The 14,132-nt window shown below is 45.7% G+C and overlaps 1 protein-coding gene across 1 annotated transcript in view; it reads left to right on the forward strand.

Moving 5' to 3' along the window:
* LOC147622843 (MLO-like protein 10) overlaps positions 1-13,801 on the forward strand; it is a 52,909-nt gene extending 39,108 nt beyond the window's left edge. The window contains exons 10-16 of the mRNA XM_086822483.1: positions 5,370-5,419; positions 5,536-5,576; positions 5,722-5,895; positions 6,001-6,036; positions 6,244-6,311; positions 6,472-6,532; positions 13,306-13,801. Of these exons, the coding sequence (XP_086678609.1) occupies positions 5,370-5,419; positions 5,536-5,576; positions 5,722-5,895; positions 6,001-6,036; positions 6,244-6,311; positions 6,472-6,532; positions 13,306-13,527 (652 nt within the window). The 3' untranslated portion in view covers positions 13,528-13,801. The remainder of the gene's footprint in view (positions 1-5,369; positions 5,420-5,535; positions 5,577-5,721; positions 5,896-6,000; positions 6,037-6,243; positions 6,312-6,471; positions 6,533-13,305) is intronic.
* The last annotated feature ends 331 nt before the right edge of the window (positions 13,802-14,132 follow it).

Consider the following 14,132-nt stretch of genomic DNA (forward strand, 5'->3'; position numbering starts at 1 on the left):
GTATAATCTAGTCAGTCACCACCCCGGCTGAAGAGAGTAGACAGCACAAGCCCCTTTGTCTTTTCCACCTCAGCTAAGAGGGAAATCTTCAGGTACATCCACAAGGACGCGCTTCACCCAAGTGAGGCCCACTTTCACGCTACAGCCGAGTGGACCTAGTTGGCACCAAGCACCCGGGCTCACCTCAAAGCGATTGAGGCGTGCAACAAATTGTCACTATTCCCCATCCAAAGCCACACCCAAAACCTCCCATGCTAAGGAGCGGCCACTAGGGCCCGTAAGCCATAGTCACATGGGACGCGAAATGGGGACGGGGAACGGGGACAGAAAAGATTAAGAATGGCCATTCCCTGTGACTACAGAGTGACATGGGACGGGAATGGGAATGGGAAGATGCTGCCATCCCCAACATTTCCAAGTCTAAAAGTGCCCATTCCCTGTGACTATGCCGTAAGCTCTTCTCCTAGCACTGGGGATTGTCTCATGGAATGTCCCGATTGTAGCAGACTTAGTTTCCTAGGCACACTACTAAGTGGAAGCACTGAAGCATCACAATAATGGGTTCTACTAAAGTACAATGTATACCCTTTTAGAAGCTGTCCCACAAGGTAGGGAGACACACGACTTATGTGTCCCGCTCCTGTAAACACAACAATCAAGAGAAACTCCACTATCGTGAACCCCAGTTAATAAGACAAGTGGACACTAATCACCAACTAGTCCCCCACAACGTCCCAAGGGTGGCCTCTTGGTACATCAGAAGGCTGCGACCTTTCAGGCCATCCAAATGGTACGTATCTCTGGGAATACCGCCATTGGTGCAGTAGATGCCATGCTAGCTGGTGCGTCGGTGGTCAGTGGTCAAAGGTATCCGTTGGGTAGGTGGCCACCTCTCTTGTTCTTTACAGGTGTCACATCTGGTAACTGCCAAGAGGTATTCCACACTTGGTTGTCTCGAAAATGCCATTTTAACTTGGTCGTCCAAGAAATGCCACTTTGAGCACTGGGAATTCCACTTTTACCACAGGCTTCTAGGGTGACTACAGGCTGCCCCTAGTCGGATTCACTGTCTAGGTGAATCGTCAGAAAGGTAATGAGTGATGCAGGTCGACCCAGAGAAGGCGAAAGGAAGCGATAGGTGCAAGGGGAAGCTATAGAAAAGCAAGGTCGGCCAGAGGAGAAGGCAGGGGGGGGGGGGCGCTGGAGGGATCAGTACACCAGCGCTTCCCTGAGCGCAACCCACTACTCTCACTGGATGAAGCACAGAGCCAGGTATAATCTAGTCAGTCACCACCCCGGCTGAAGAGAGTAGAAAGCACAAGCCCCTTTGTCTTTTCCACCTCAGCTAAGAAGGAAATCTTCAGGTACATCCACAAGGACGCGCTTCACCCAAGTGAGGCCCACTTTCACGCTACGGCCGAGTGGACCTAGTTGTCACCAAGCATCCGGGCTCACCTCAAAGCGATTGAGGCGTGCAACAAATTGTCACTATTCCCCATCCAAACCCACACCCAAAACCTCCCATGCTAAGGAGCGGCCTCTAGGGCCCGTAAGCCACAGTCACATGGGACGCGAAATGGGGACGGGGAACGGGGACGGAAAAGATTAAGAATGGCCATTCCCTGTGACTATAGAGTGACATGGGACGGGAATGGGTCCAATGGGAACGGGAAGATGCTGCCATCCCCAACATTTCCAAGTCTAAAAGTGCCCATTCCCTGTGACTATGCCGTAAGTTCTTCTCCTAGCACTGGGGATTGTCTCATGGAATGTCCCGATTGTAGCAGACTTAGTTTCCTAGGCACACTACTCAGTGGAAGCACTGAAGCATCACAATAATGGGTTCTACTCAAGTACAATGTATACCCTTCTAGGAGCTGTCCCACAAGGTAGGGAGACACACGACTTATGTGTCCCGCTCCTGTAAACACAACAATCAAGAGAAATTCCACTATCGTGAACCCCAGTTAATAAGACAAGTGGACACTAATCACCAACTAGTCCCCCACGAAGTCCCAAGGGTGGCCTCTTGGTACATCAGAAGGCTGCGACCTTTCAGACCATCCAAATGGTAGGCATCTCTGGGAATACCGCCATTGGTGCAGTAGATGCCATGCTAGCTGGTGCGTCGGTGGTCAGTGGTCAAAGGTATCCGTTGGGTAGGTGGCCACCTCTCTTGTTCTTTACAGGTGTCACATCTGGTAACTGCCAAGAGGTATTCCACACTTGGTTGTCTCGAAAATGCCATTTTAACTTGGTCGTCCAAGAAATGCCACTTTGAGCACTGGGAATTCCACTTTCACCACAGCCTTCTAGGGTGACTACAGGCTGCCCCTAGTCGATTCACTGTCTAGGTGAATCGTCAGAAAGGTAATGAGTGATGCAGGTCGACCCAGAGAAGGGGAAAGGAAGCGATAGGTGCAAGGGGAAGCTATAGGAAAGCAAGGTCGGCCAGAGGAGAAGGCAGACAGGGAAGATTGGGTTATTAGGGGGACCAGCAGTAGTGGGCTCTACTTCTGTAGGTCAGGTCAACGCATGCAAGCAAGCAATGCACAGATGGGGGAAAGAGGCGATCAGAAGTGGGCGACGGAGGGGGTCGACCAGATGGACTTGATAGGAGCAACCAGTTCAGGGCTGTGAAGGTCGACTTACTGGACTTGGACAAGAGGAGCTGACCAGAGTGTTCGGAAGGAGCTCGTAAGAGAGGCGGCCCATAGTTGTAGCATGATGAGGTTAAAGGAGGTGACCAGAGAGAGGAACCATAAAGAGGTGCAACCGCAGTAACCAGAGAGAGAAACCATAAGAGAGGCGACTTAGTAGGTGGCAAAGAGGAGGAGGTTATGGGTCGACCCAGTTTGTGACGTAGGAAGCAACCAAAGGAAGTGACCAGAAGGGGTGAGTATAAGTGGGCAATATATTTTGGTTGGTGTAAGAGAGGCGGGCAACCAAAGGGGTGAGCACTTGACCATGATGGAGGGTGACCCAATGTGTAGCCAGGAGATCGATCACAGCCCCCCACTCCCCCTCCACTGGGAGCTAGACCGGCTAGCAGCACCTTTTTTACTATGCGGATGGTGCTAGATGCGATAGACAGGTTACAGAATGGAAAGGCACAGGATCATGATGGGCTAGTTGGAGAGCACTTCTCATATGCACGAGACACTTCGGCCGCTCATCGTACATGTGTTTAATCGTGCCATTTGTGAGGGTTTTCCAACAAGCTGGACAGAGCATATCATTGTACCACTCTTTAAGAGTGAGGACCCCATGGTACCTGGCAACTACAGGACGATCATGATTGGTCATTACTTGGCCAAACTATAGGCTCTATATTGGAGTCGGAGCTGAGCCGATGGGCAGAGAGGCATGGTCATCGAGCACATGGACAAGCTGGCTTCAGGAGAGGATTTACTACCTTGGATTACATACTGACACTTCGGGCACTTATTGAAGAGGGCAGGGCACAGAAGAGAAGGATATACTGCTGCTTTGTGGACTTCTGCAAAGCCTTCGATACCATACCACGTGCCAGGCTTATGCACAGATTGCATGACATTGAGGTACCCGAGGATATGCAGTGGGGGATATATGCTTTGTATGAGTCTGTGACACAGGCAGAGTCCGAGCTCCAGGCGGACTATCTAATAGGGTGACCAGCACGATAGGGGTGAAGCAAGGATGCCCGCTATCGCCCACCCTCTTTGGACTGTACATTGATGCGGTCTCTGATTATGTAGACAGATTGGGAGGCCCAGGGGCATGCCTGGCAGGGGTGTTGATACCCATCTTGTTATATGCTGCTGATATTGTTCTAATCTCAGACTCTCCAGAGGGATTACAGAGACACCTGGATGCATTACAGGCTTTCTGTGCGAATAGAGATCTGACAGTGAACCTTGGGAAAACCAAGGTTATGGTGTTTAACACCACACAGGCATGGGTGACGAGATCAGAGCCTCAGTTCACTTTCCGAGGGGAGCCGGTAGAGTACGTCAGGTCATACGTCTACTTGAGAGTTACTTTCACAAGACCGCGTTTCTCCTTGAAGGAGGCAGCAGCAGCTAGATTAGCTCGAGGGCATGCAGCCTTGGGGGAACTTGAGAGGCAGTGTGCACACATACAGTTTCAGGAGCCACGCACCAAATTGTGGCTATTTGATACGCTTGTCACACCAACCCTCCTGTACGGAGCTCCAATTTGGGGGCCCAGTATACATCACAGATCTCAGAGAGGGACAGATGAGGGATGGAGGCAAATGGAGAGACCATTGATTATGATGATCGCCCGTATGATTCGGAGTAAATTATCAGTACCACATGAGATTGTTCGGGCTGAGCTGGGTGCCCCACTAGCAGTAACTGAGGCCCTATTCCAGGCAATTACCTTTTTACTACAATTGGAGAAGCACGAAGATGCAACCAATGAAGCCAATGTAATGAAGAATGGTACATCCGAATCCCACTTGAGGATTGTCTTTTGCAAGAAGATAGTTTCATCAAAGCGAAGGAGCAACAAGGGTGGTGCACGAAGTCACTATGGAAGCGATGGTACCAAAGATGTTACTAAGGTTAAGGGAAATTTTGTAAGTTCCTCACATGCCGAGCAACTCTTCTAGTTGAGGAGTGAAGCATGTTTACTAGAATTGGGAGTGAACCACATTTCTCTATAACTCATCACTTTTGTAAAAGCCTAATTTATAAAGACTACCTACCTTGTCATCTATCCTATGGTTGAGAGAGGGTCATTTTGTTCTCGTATGTCCAATGCTCACCATGCTCCATATTTGGTATTGTCCCATGGTGGCATTGAGAAAGAGTGTTGAAATATATGATGTACAAATGGTAAAGGGTGAGAGAAAGAGATCATGTAGGTGTGAACACATCCCAAATAAAGTGGACATGTGGGTGGAAAAAGAATCTAGGGTTGACCCAACCCTAGCCCTTGGTGGATCCTAAATAAAGGACAGGAGGCCTACTTTTTGTAACAACACAAGTAGCATATTCACAAAAGGAGAAGGTCAAGCCAACTTTGGAGTGGCTGAAATAGAAGGTAATATAGAAGCTTTCTATACATCTTGTGTTCTTGCTCTCTCTCATATATGTTGCTCTATCTTGCCATCAACTATTGCTTCCGTTGTGCATACTCCCCATAATTTTGACATTGGTTGTCTTTACTTGTATTTGTTCGGGTATATTTTATGGACATGTTATTCTTGGGGGAAAACAAAATAGCACTCTGACTTTGGTATGAAGAAATTTGTAGCTAATTATAGAAACAAACAAACAAAGAGTTAACATATGCAAAAGTATTAGCTCTTCTATGCAATTTTGTTGTGGATGAGCCTTAGGTTTAATCCTTCGTTTTAACAGTCCTGGACTATGGGGATACGCAATCCTTTGGATGCTAATCAATGTAGATGGTGAGTCTTCTTTTGATCACTTTCATTCTTTCTTGTACCAAAGGCATATTACTAGCATTGAAAGTAGCCACACTTTTTGCCTGATCCTACAACCCACCCTTCTATTTTTTTTTTAGGTTGGGCGATGCACATTTCGATTACCCTTATACCTTTAATTGTAAGCAGTTCTACACTGTTTCCAACATAAAACTTCTTCCACTTTCTCTACATTATCTAATTCAAGACCCATGGTTTGAGCGGATTGGCCTAAGTCCTTGTTTTCCATAAGATCTTTGTTTACAACAAGTATTTCTCTGGAGCAGCTTGTCCTTGCAATCGGTATGAAATTGCAGCATATCATCACAAAGATGGCAATTCAGATCAATAGAGAACATCCTATAATATCAGGAATGCCAGATGTGAAGCCAAATGACAAGCTTTTCTGGTTCAACCGTCCACGATTTATCCTTCTATGCATTCACTTGATAATGTTTCAGGTTTGCATCAAGAAACCTCTATAGAAAGTTTTAAAAATTTCTTGATCAGTTTTCTTTAAATATCAAGGGAATCTGCATTATAAAGACAATTGTTTGTGATGACAGAACGCATTGGAAATATCTTTTAACCTTTGGGCTGCAGTAAGATCCAAGTCAAAAACTTTTGATTTATCAATTTTTAAGAGTTTGCCCTTCTTTACATCTACATAGGAACTTTGTCCTGCTTGCTCATAACTCTAGTTTGAAGGGAGATGGTCCTTGTCTAACAGTACTCTTTGCTTTCACAAACACAGAGTTCTGTGTTTAAGAACATGCTAATCTCACTTTGTCACCATGCGTGCTTTCCAGTTTACATTCCCTCCAAATAATTGTTTGTATCGACATCCATATTTACTTATGGGACGCCTCATCATCGGGTGAGATTCAGAACATTACCTCTTTACTTAGATTAGTTCGCATGATGAATAATGTGAGATTATTAGTACACTTGTGTGAGAATTACAGCAGGGAGATTGCAAGCAACAGGACTGTAAAGCGGACTGAGATTGCACCACATTTTTCATGGCAAAATTGCAGGATTTTGGTACAGATGGCTTGTGGAATTATTACGCTACCAATTTATGCCCTTGTATCTCAGGTTTTTTCTCATCTCATTCCCCATTACCTCCTTTAAAATAGCTAGTAACACTACGTAAATTAATGTGAAAAGGTTTCAAAATCCCCTCAAGCAACAACGACCAGCAACTCATCTCCAAGAGTTCACTGATAGCACAACCTTAAACCAGCCATAGAGAAACCATGGGCCTTTGTGGTCTTTGTGAACTCTGTATGGCAACTATACATGGGGCCCTCTGAATTGTCCACGCTGCCGAGCTCCCAGTAGTCTCCCATGCAGAATCCACTGCTAAGTGGTGCAGCACACCTCGGAATGTGAATCAATGCACCCATGATGACCTAACCTCAGGTGATATACTGAGACCCTATCCTTGAGTGAAGAAGGGACCCGGGGCTCCGAATGCGAAAAAAGGTGGCCCGATGCTACTGCATGCTCTCTAAGTCACATATCAAGCGCTCCAAGAAACCCCGGAGGGTAGGGATAAGGTCCATCCAGATTGAGCCAACATTCTCAGCCGGTGGGGTTCTGGTGGGGTCACAGTATCCTCGATGACCTCACTGCATTGTGCCTGATATGCTAGGCTATGATGCTGCTAATGAGCTCCCACTGCTTGTTAGCGTGGGTCTAGGGTGCCCCTGGGGCACAGCGGCAGTAGTGGTAGTGATCCAAAAGTGAGTGACCTGAAGCATGAGACCTTTGCCATTCTCCTCATAGATGAGACTAGGGGTGGCCAGCAAAGGTGAAGCACTCAATGATCAGGGAGGAGAGGAAGGAGCACAAGCGAGGATGGGTGGATCGTTTTTTTTAAAATTTGTTTGTTTTTGGTGATTCTCTTCTTTCTTTTAAAATTATTCGTAAGTTCAGATTCATCTGGCCTTATGACGGTATATATATATATATAACTATGTCTTCTTCCACACCATAGATCTCACCTTCAAATCCACTTAAATTAACATGGTATCAGAGCCAATGTCATTCCTTTCATCTCATTATCATTTTGCAATATCTTGAATCCCTATTAGTGAGTTTAGCTCATCTTACCCATAAACACCTATGGCAGAAAACCATGCTGTGGTGGAGAGCTTCCCATTGAACATTGGGCAAGCCCTTCTAGGAGATTGTAGAAGACCTTAGGGCGAATCTACGCACCAGAGGGATCAAATGATTACGTCAAGAAACGTGGGATTTCATCGCTGCAACCAGCGCTTGTTTTTTTTTTGGGAAAAATGCAATGTCCGCGAGCTCGCACAAAATTGGGCGGAATCCCCTGAGCCCGGGGGTTTTCGATGATGCTGAACGTGTTGGTGGCATCGGTTTTGTGAATGGTGTAGCGAAAGTGTAGATCTAGGCCTGCACCTCTATTCTCATTAAGGTTTTGTTAAGCTTTCTTAGCCTTGATTAAAAGTTGATTAATTCCAAGTATCAGTAGCTCAAGATTATCTTCACTCATTGCTATTTCACTCTCTTCCCATCGTCTGGCTTCATCCTCTCGTCTTTGTTGTTCCATTGAAAGAAGAGAGTGACAAAGCCATCTTGTCACCATGCACTACAGTGCAGAGTGCATGTGACACAATGTCACATGCAGAAGCTCTAGGAGTCTTCTTTCAACCCTAAACACCATCCTCGAACAACCTGAAGCAAAACACAAGCAAGAGATATGGAGAGAAGAGAGAGAGATCTGAGTTTCAGTATATTCATATAGTACAAAAAGGTGTACATCATGGCAAGCCTTTGGCTGCCCCATTAAAAGGTAGCAATACCTAATCTAGTGTCTAATCTATGACTTAGCCCATGGAGGACTGGATGAATCAAGCAATGAGCTATTGGCGCCTTATATAGGCCTTGGACCACCTCATGAACTGGCCGACCTGCTGTCGGCCAGGTCCATGGACAGATAATCCATCACTTGCTGCAGCCGACATAAACATAATATCTATGTGTTGATCTCCACAGCCTCCTGAATCCTCCACAAGGTGTTCCCTACTCATACAAGCTACACTAGCTCCTAAATCTGGTCCAAAACTTGTTCTTTATCTTGTTGCCCTTCAAGGAGTAGTCCTGGGAATTAGCATGCACATGACACCAGAAGCAACACAAAATCCACTAAGGACTCACTGTCACACGAGCCAACACCATAACCCTCGGAACAGCCTCACTTGAGGCAATGACTACCTGGGCAGCAAAAGTGGGAAAAGCAAGAATGGTGGGCACCTATATGTAGGACCAGCCCAAAGGCTGTCCCAATGGCCTCCAACCATGGCCAATAAGCATGAGGGAGACCTCGGAATCTAAGTGTAATAGGGTAACGGTTCCGGTCTTCTTCCACAGGGTCAAAGTAGCTGGTGTAGGGTAGGAAGAATATCTTCCTTAGGCCCAAAGAAAAAGGATTCCCTTGAGCACTTCTGAGGTTGTCTCCTCTACGTCAAAGTCTACTTGGAAGAATCCTCTCCCAAGTAGCCTTACATCTTTAAAATGGAGCGCGATGTTGGAAGGCAATGCCACCAGTACCCAGTCACGCGCTTGGATACGGGAGGTGTCACATGCACTCTGCACTATAGATCATGGTGACAAACTAGCGCATCATCATCAGTGCAACATCGTACAGTATTAGTACCATTTAGGATGATATTTGTCCTACGCCGTGAGCCCATTGTAATCCTCAGTCCAGGATGAGTCGGGCACGAGCTACATAGGTCATTCTCAGCCATAGCTGTCAGAGTGCGTGCGGAAGCGGTACGGAGACAAGAGAATGAGAATGAGAATGAGAGAAACACAGAAATCTGAATATATGAAGCAAGTACAATAGCCCTGCGTGGAGCAATGTGTGGCTCTGTGGATAGGGCTTGTGGATGGAGAAGAAAAGGAAATGAACGCATGAATGAGAGAGCATGGGGGCATATATATACCCCCTCTAGGAAGTTGGCCGACTGGTCCTCGAAAAAGGACAAAGGAGGGCAAAAAACAAATAATGCCAAAAGGCCCATAAAAGGTGCCTAAAAAAAATAATAGAAAAATAGCCATTGCTACCTAAAAATAATCAGAGCTCCTATGTCCCCCACTAGCTCAGTGATGGGGCTCACAACGAGGAGATGATTCATGCTAACACCCCCTCTCAGATCCTGGGTGTGCAATAAAGCCTAAGGAGCTGAAGTGAGTAACCATGGAGGGTTGTGGAAGAGCCTTTGTAAACAAATCCACTGCATTTTCCTTGGAAGGACAATACTCAATGAGAATCTCCCGTGCCATAATCTGCTCTCAAACAAAATGATATTGTGTCTCAATATGCTTCGTCCGAGCATGGAATACTGGGTTCTTGGCAATTGCCAAGCAACTCTAGTTGTCACAACGAATCAAGGTAGGCGCCGTCTGTGGGAACCCAATCTCTCCAAGCACTCGTCTAAGCCAAACCACCTCTTGAGCAGCTGCCGATGCCGCTCGGTACTCAGTCTCTGTAGAAGACAATGCCACTGTAGGCTGCTTCTTAGAACTCCATGAAATAGCTCCGGATCCAAGAGTAAAGTAAAATCCAGATGTTGATCTCCGTGTGTCGACGTCTCCAGCCCAATCAAAATCTGACCATCCTTTAAGAGTAATCCCCTGGGTATACATGATGCCAATACCCGCTGTGCTGCCTGCCAATGCACCAATAAAGGGGTGGCCATGAATGAGCTGAGAATGCCCACTGTAAAAGAAATGTCAGGTCTCGAATGAATGAGCCAAATGAGAGACCCAACCAAGGTCCTCTATCTAGAACCATCTATAAAGTCACTAGCTGCCTCTGAGGACAGCTTCTGCTCCGGGTCCATGGGGGAAGAACTGGGGCGGCAATCTGCCATGCCAAATGTCTCTAAAATCTCACAAACATATCTCTACGGAGACACAAAAATACCATCATGAGTCTAGAAGATCTCCAAGCCGAGGAAGAAATGAGGAAGTCCAAGATCTGTCATCTCAAACTCCTGGCCAGGCTGTTCCTTAGTGCGAGCAATATGCGCACTGTGGCTCCAAGTGAGAATCAAATCATCCACATAAAGAATAATAAGAGTAACCAGCCCTCCTTCTCTGTAGATGTAGAGATTAGGATCTGAATCCGATCTCTGAAAACCAGTCTGAATGAAAAAGCTGTCAATACGCTGGTACCATGCTCTCGGTGCCTGCTTGAGACCATATAAGGCCTTCCGTAAACGGTAGACCATATCCTCTGCACCTGGAATAAGGAATCTTGGGGGCTGCTCAACATAGACCTCCTCCTGCTCATAATATACCGGACAGTGACATATGTAATGTAACTTTGTCTCTGGCTCCATCTGGCACAGCTGACAAATCCTGGCCTCAGCTGGTACTCCTCTGAATCTGCCAGTCTCAATCTCTAGCTGGTGTGAGGATGTGCGCATCTGACCAATAGCACACCGTACCCCATGAGAAAGATGAGTATCCATGTAGCTGGGTCTAATCACAAACCCATCCTTCGTGAGCTAGAGAAGATGATCTCTATAGAAAGCCATCTTCGTACCAAGCTCGTGTGTCGGCTGTATCCATGTCCTCCTAGTGTCCAGCTGAGTCAAGTCTTGCCTGATAAGTCTGGTAATCTCTGCCCGTGTGAGAGAGAGGGAGGGTGCATCCAGGGAGTACTGAAATGGAGGTAGCCTGTCCATACTAAAGCCATGCAGGTGGAACCAAGCTGTCATCTGTGCATACCAACATGATCCGTCTCCCTGTGATGCCAACTGTCGTGAAGACTCCAGGGCTAAGCGAGCATATCTGTCTCTAGGGAGAGCCCAAGTGCTATGTATAAAGGAGATTGATCGAGTGAGTGCCTCTACTACCAATGGGGAGGCAGCCATCTCTGCACGGATAATATCATGTGGTACGGAGGCCTTGGCCCTAATCATCCGGGAAATCATAGAAACCAAGGACCTCTCCATACGTCTCCATCCATCAGTGCTACCAGCTCGGCTGTGGTGATCCACTGAGGGTCCCCATATCTCCACTCCATACAGCATGGCTGAAGTGACCAAAGTGTCAAAGAGCCAGAGCTTTGTTCGAGGTTCCTGAAATTGAACCTGCGAACACATCCTCTCTAGTCTCCCCAATGCTGCATAAGCTCTGGTCAATCTGGTCTCCGCTGCTCTCCTCAAGGAAAATAGTGGGCCACTAAAAACCACACCAAGGTAAGTATATGCATCTGTATACTCCACTATCTCCTGACCATATGTAAAGGTGGGCATTGACCTCCTAACCCACTGTGCTGTGGTGTTAAACACCATCACCTTGGTTTTACCAAGGTTAATAGACAATCCACTGTCCTCTGCAAACATGTGCAATGCATCCAAATGACGCTGCATCCCCTCTGGAGAATCTGAGATCAGCACAATATCATCAGCATACAATAACAGCGGAATCCATGTCCCTGCTAGCTGTGCTCCTCTGTCACCCTCCCGCTCTACATAGTCCGAAACCTCATCCACATACATCCCAAATAAGGTGGGGGAAAGGGGGCAGCCCTGTTTCACCCCAATAGTGGAGTGAACCATCTCAGATACACCCTGGGTAGTACGTACCTGCCCCACAACTGTCCTGTATAAAGCCATGATTTCCCAAATCAGCTCTGTGGGCACTCCCATCTCCTGTAGTCTGCGCATCAGTCTGGCTCTCGGTACTGTGTCAAAAGCTTTGCGGAAATCCACAAAGAGAGAGAGAGAGAGAGAGAGAGAGAGAGAGAGAGTCCATGGTCCACCTCATCCACATGCATGCCAGGTCTTAGATGTTGGGAAAGTACCAAGCAATATCCACACGCATTTGGGGAAAGGCAAAATGCCAAAGATGTAAGGGTAAGAATCTTGGAGTTAATAAAACCATGTAAATGTCCAAGTAAAACCCAAGAGCCAAGTAGGAAAGAGTTATTGGACTCTCCACCAAAGTGGTGCACATGGAGCCAAGCATTGAATGCAACCCACGAAAGTAGACTTGGAGGAATTCAGATCCTACAATCAAGGGAGAGAATCATGGAGGATGTTTTGCACCTAATCATCATCTAATCATGCCATTTAGCATTGATCTATACTCCAGCCTACATCAATCTAATGCAAGGTGTGTGAAGCATTTCCATCCTTTGAGCTCTTGTCATTATGCTAGTGTGATTAACCTTAATCCTTTTTTTCATTATCTTCATTATTATGCTAATCCATGGCTCATCTCTTCTTAAATCCACCTTGATTAGTCCTTGATTCCCTAGATTTTAAACTTAAAGGAGCTGCTCCAAAACCTTAAAAACTGCACACATCCTTAAGTAATACCCCTTAATACCACATAATAAGATAAGTCAAATTGGAAAAAAAAAACATTTTGGGTGCATGTTTCACAATTTTTTTATTCTTTTGTTTAAGTATAAAAGTATGCGATAATAGTAATAGCATTAGAAATAAACTTTTTTTCTAACCAGTGAAAAGAAAGAAGGCCTACCGGTTTTTATTGAAGAAATGCATAGATTAAATGGTTTTATAACTAAAACTTCAAAAATTCAAATCTTAAATTCAAGGCTAGACAAAATTAGAATCGTTTTTTTTTAATTTGAGGAGTGAAATTTACAATAGGAATGCCAAAAAAAAAAAAACCCCCAAGAAACATGTTTCTGTCTATACGGGTCATAAACCATTGTAAATAAATAGCCTACCTTATAGCCGAGTTGGTAGGGTGTTGTGGGCTGCGGTTCGAATCCTACTCGCTGCAGCTAGGGTTGAAATGCATGCCACTGCTAGACATAGTTACAGAGCTTGATTGTTTTGTTTGCGCAGATGGGATCGACTTTGAAGAAGACAATATTTGAGGAGCACATTCAGCTGGCACTTGGGAGGTGGCACAGACGAGCCAGGGCAAACACTCGTAAGGATGAAGGGAGTTCAAGGAGTCCGCACAGCCACCACCACCATCCGCCATCGCCATTACCCTCCCGCGAGTATGGGGAATCCCCTATGTCACATGTGGAGAGCGATGAAATAGTAGTTTTAGGCTTTTAATTTGTAAAACATCTTAAATTTGAGGCGCCTTCAAAATTTCCTACTTGTAAGGTTTCAAATGATAGAAAGAGTAAATATCATATCAAATGATAGAGCGAGAAAAATATGTCTATCTGTTTTGTACCTTTATGTGTACATGTGTGTGCTTTAAATACTTGTATAAGTGTGTACCTTTATGTGTACATTTATGTGCATGCACATGCATATACATGTGCATGTGTATATATGTATGATCTAATTTATCAATATGATGAATCTCCAACATTTGAAGCTCTACGCAAAGATAGGTAAAGTTCTTTTTTTTCAAATATAAAATAAAAAAAGTGAACCTTACCTTAGGCTCCAAATTTAATCCATGATTTGAAGGCTGAAATTATTCGCATTTACGAATTCATGTTTTAGCAAAATAAGTTTCATGCCTATATTGCACATGGGAGAGTCAAGAGGAGGTAGCTTGGAAGGTTACGAAGGGCCTACAACAGAGTTGTTGATTTTAGGAGGCTACAAGATGTCGAGAGCAAGTCCGCAAGTGTGCATTTATGAGGCCACTAGCCATGTTGATGGTGGGCATGCGTCCGCAAACTAAACTAAGGTTTAAATAAGAG

Source organism: Cibotium barometz, chromosome 28, assembly GCF_041138505.1.
Source record: "Cibotium barometz isolate CiBa-2024 chromosome 28, ASM4113850v1, whole genome shotgun sequence".
Lineage (NCBI taxonomy): Eukaryota > Viridiplantae > Streptophyta > Polypodiopsida > Cyatheales > Cibotiaceae > Cibotium > Cibotium barometz.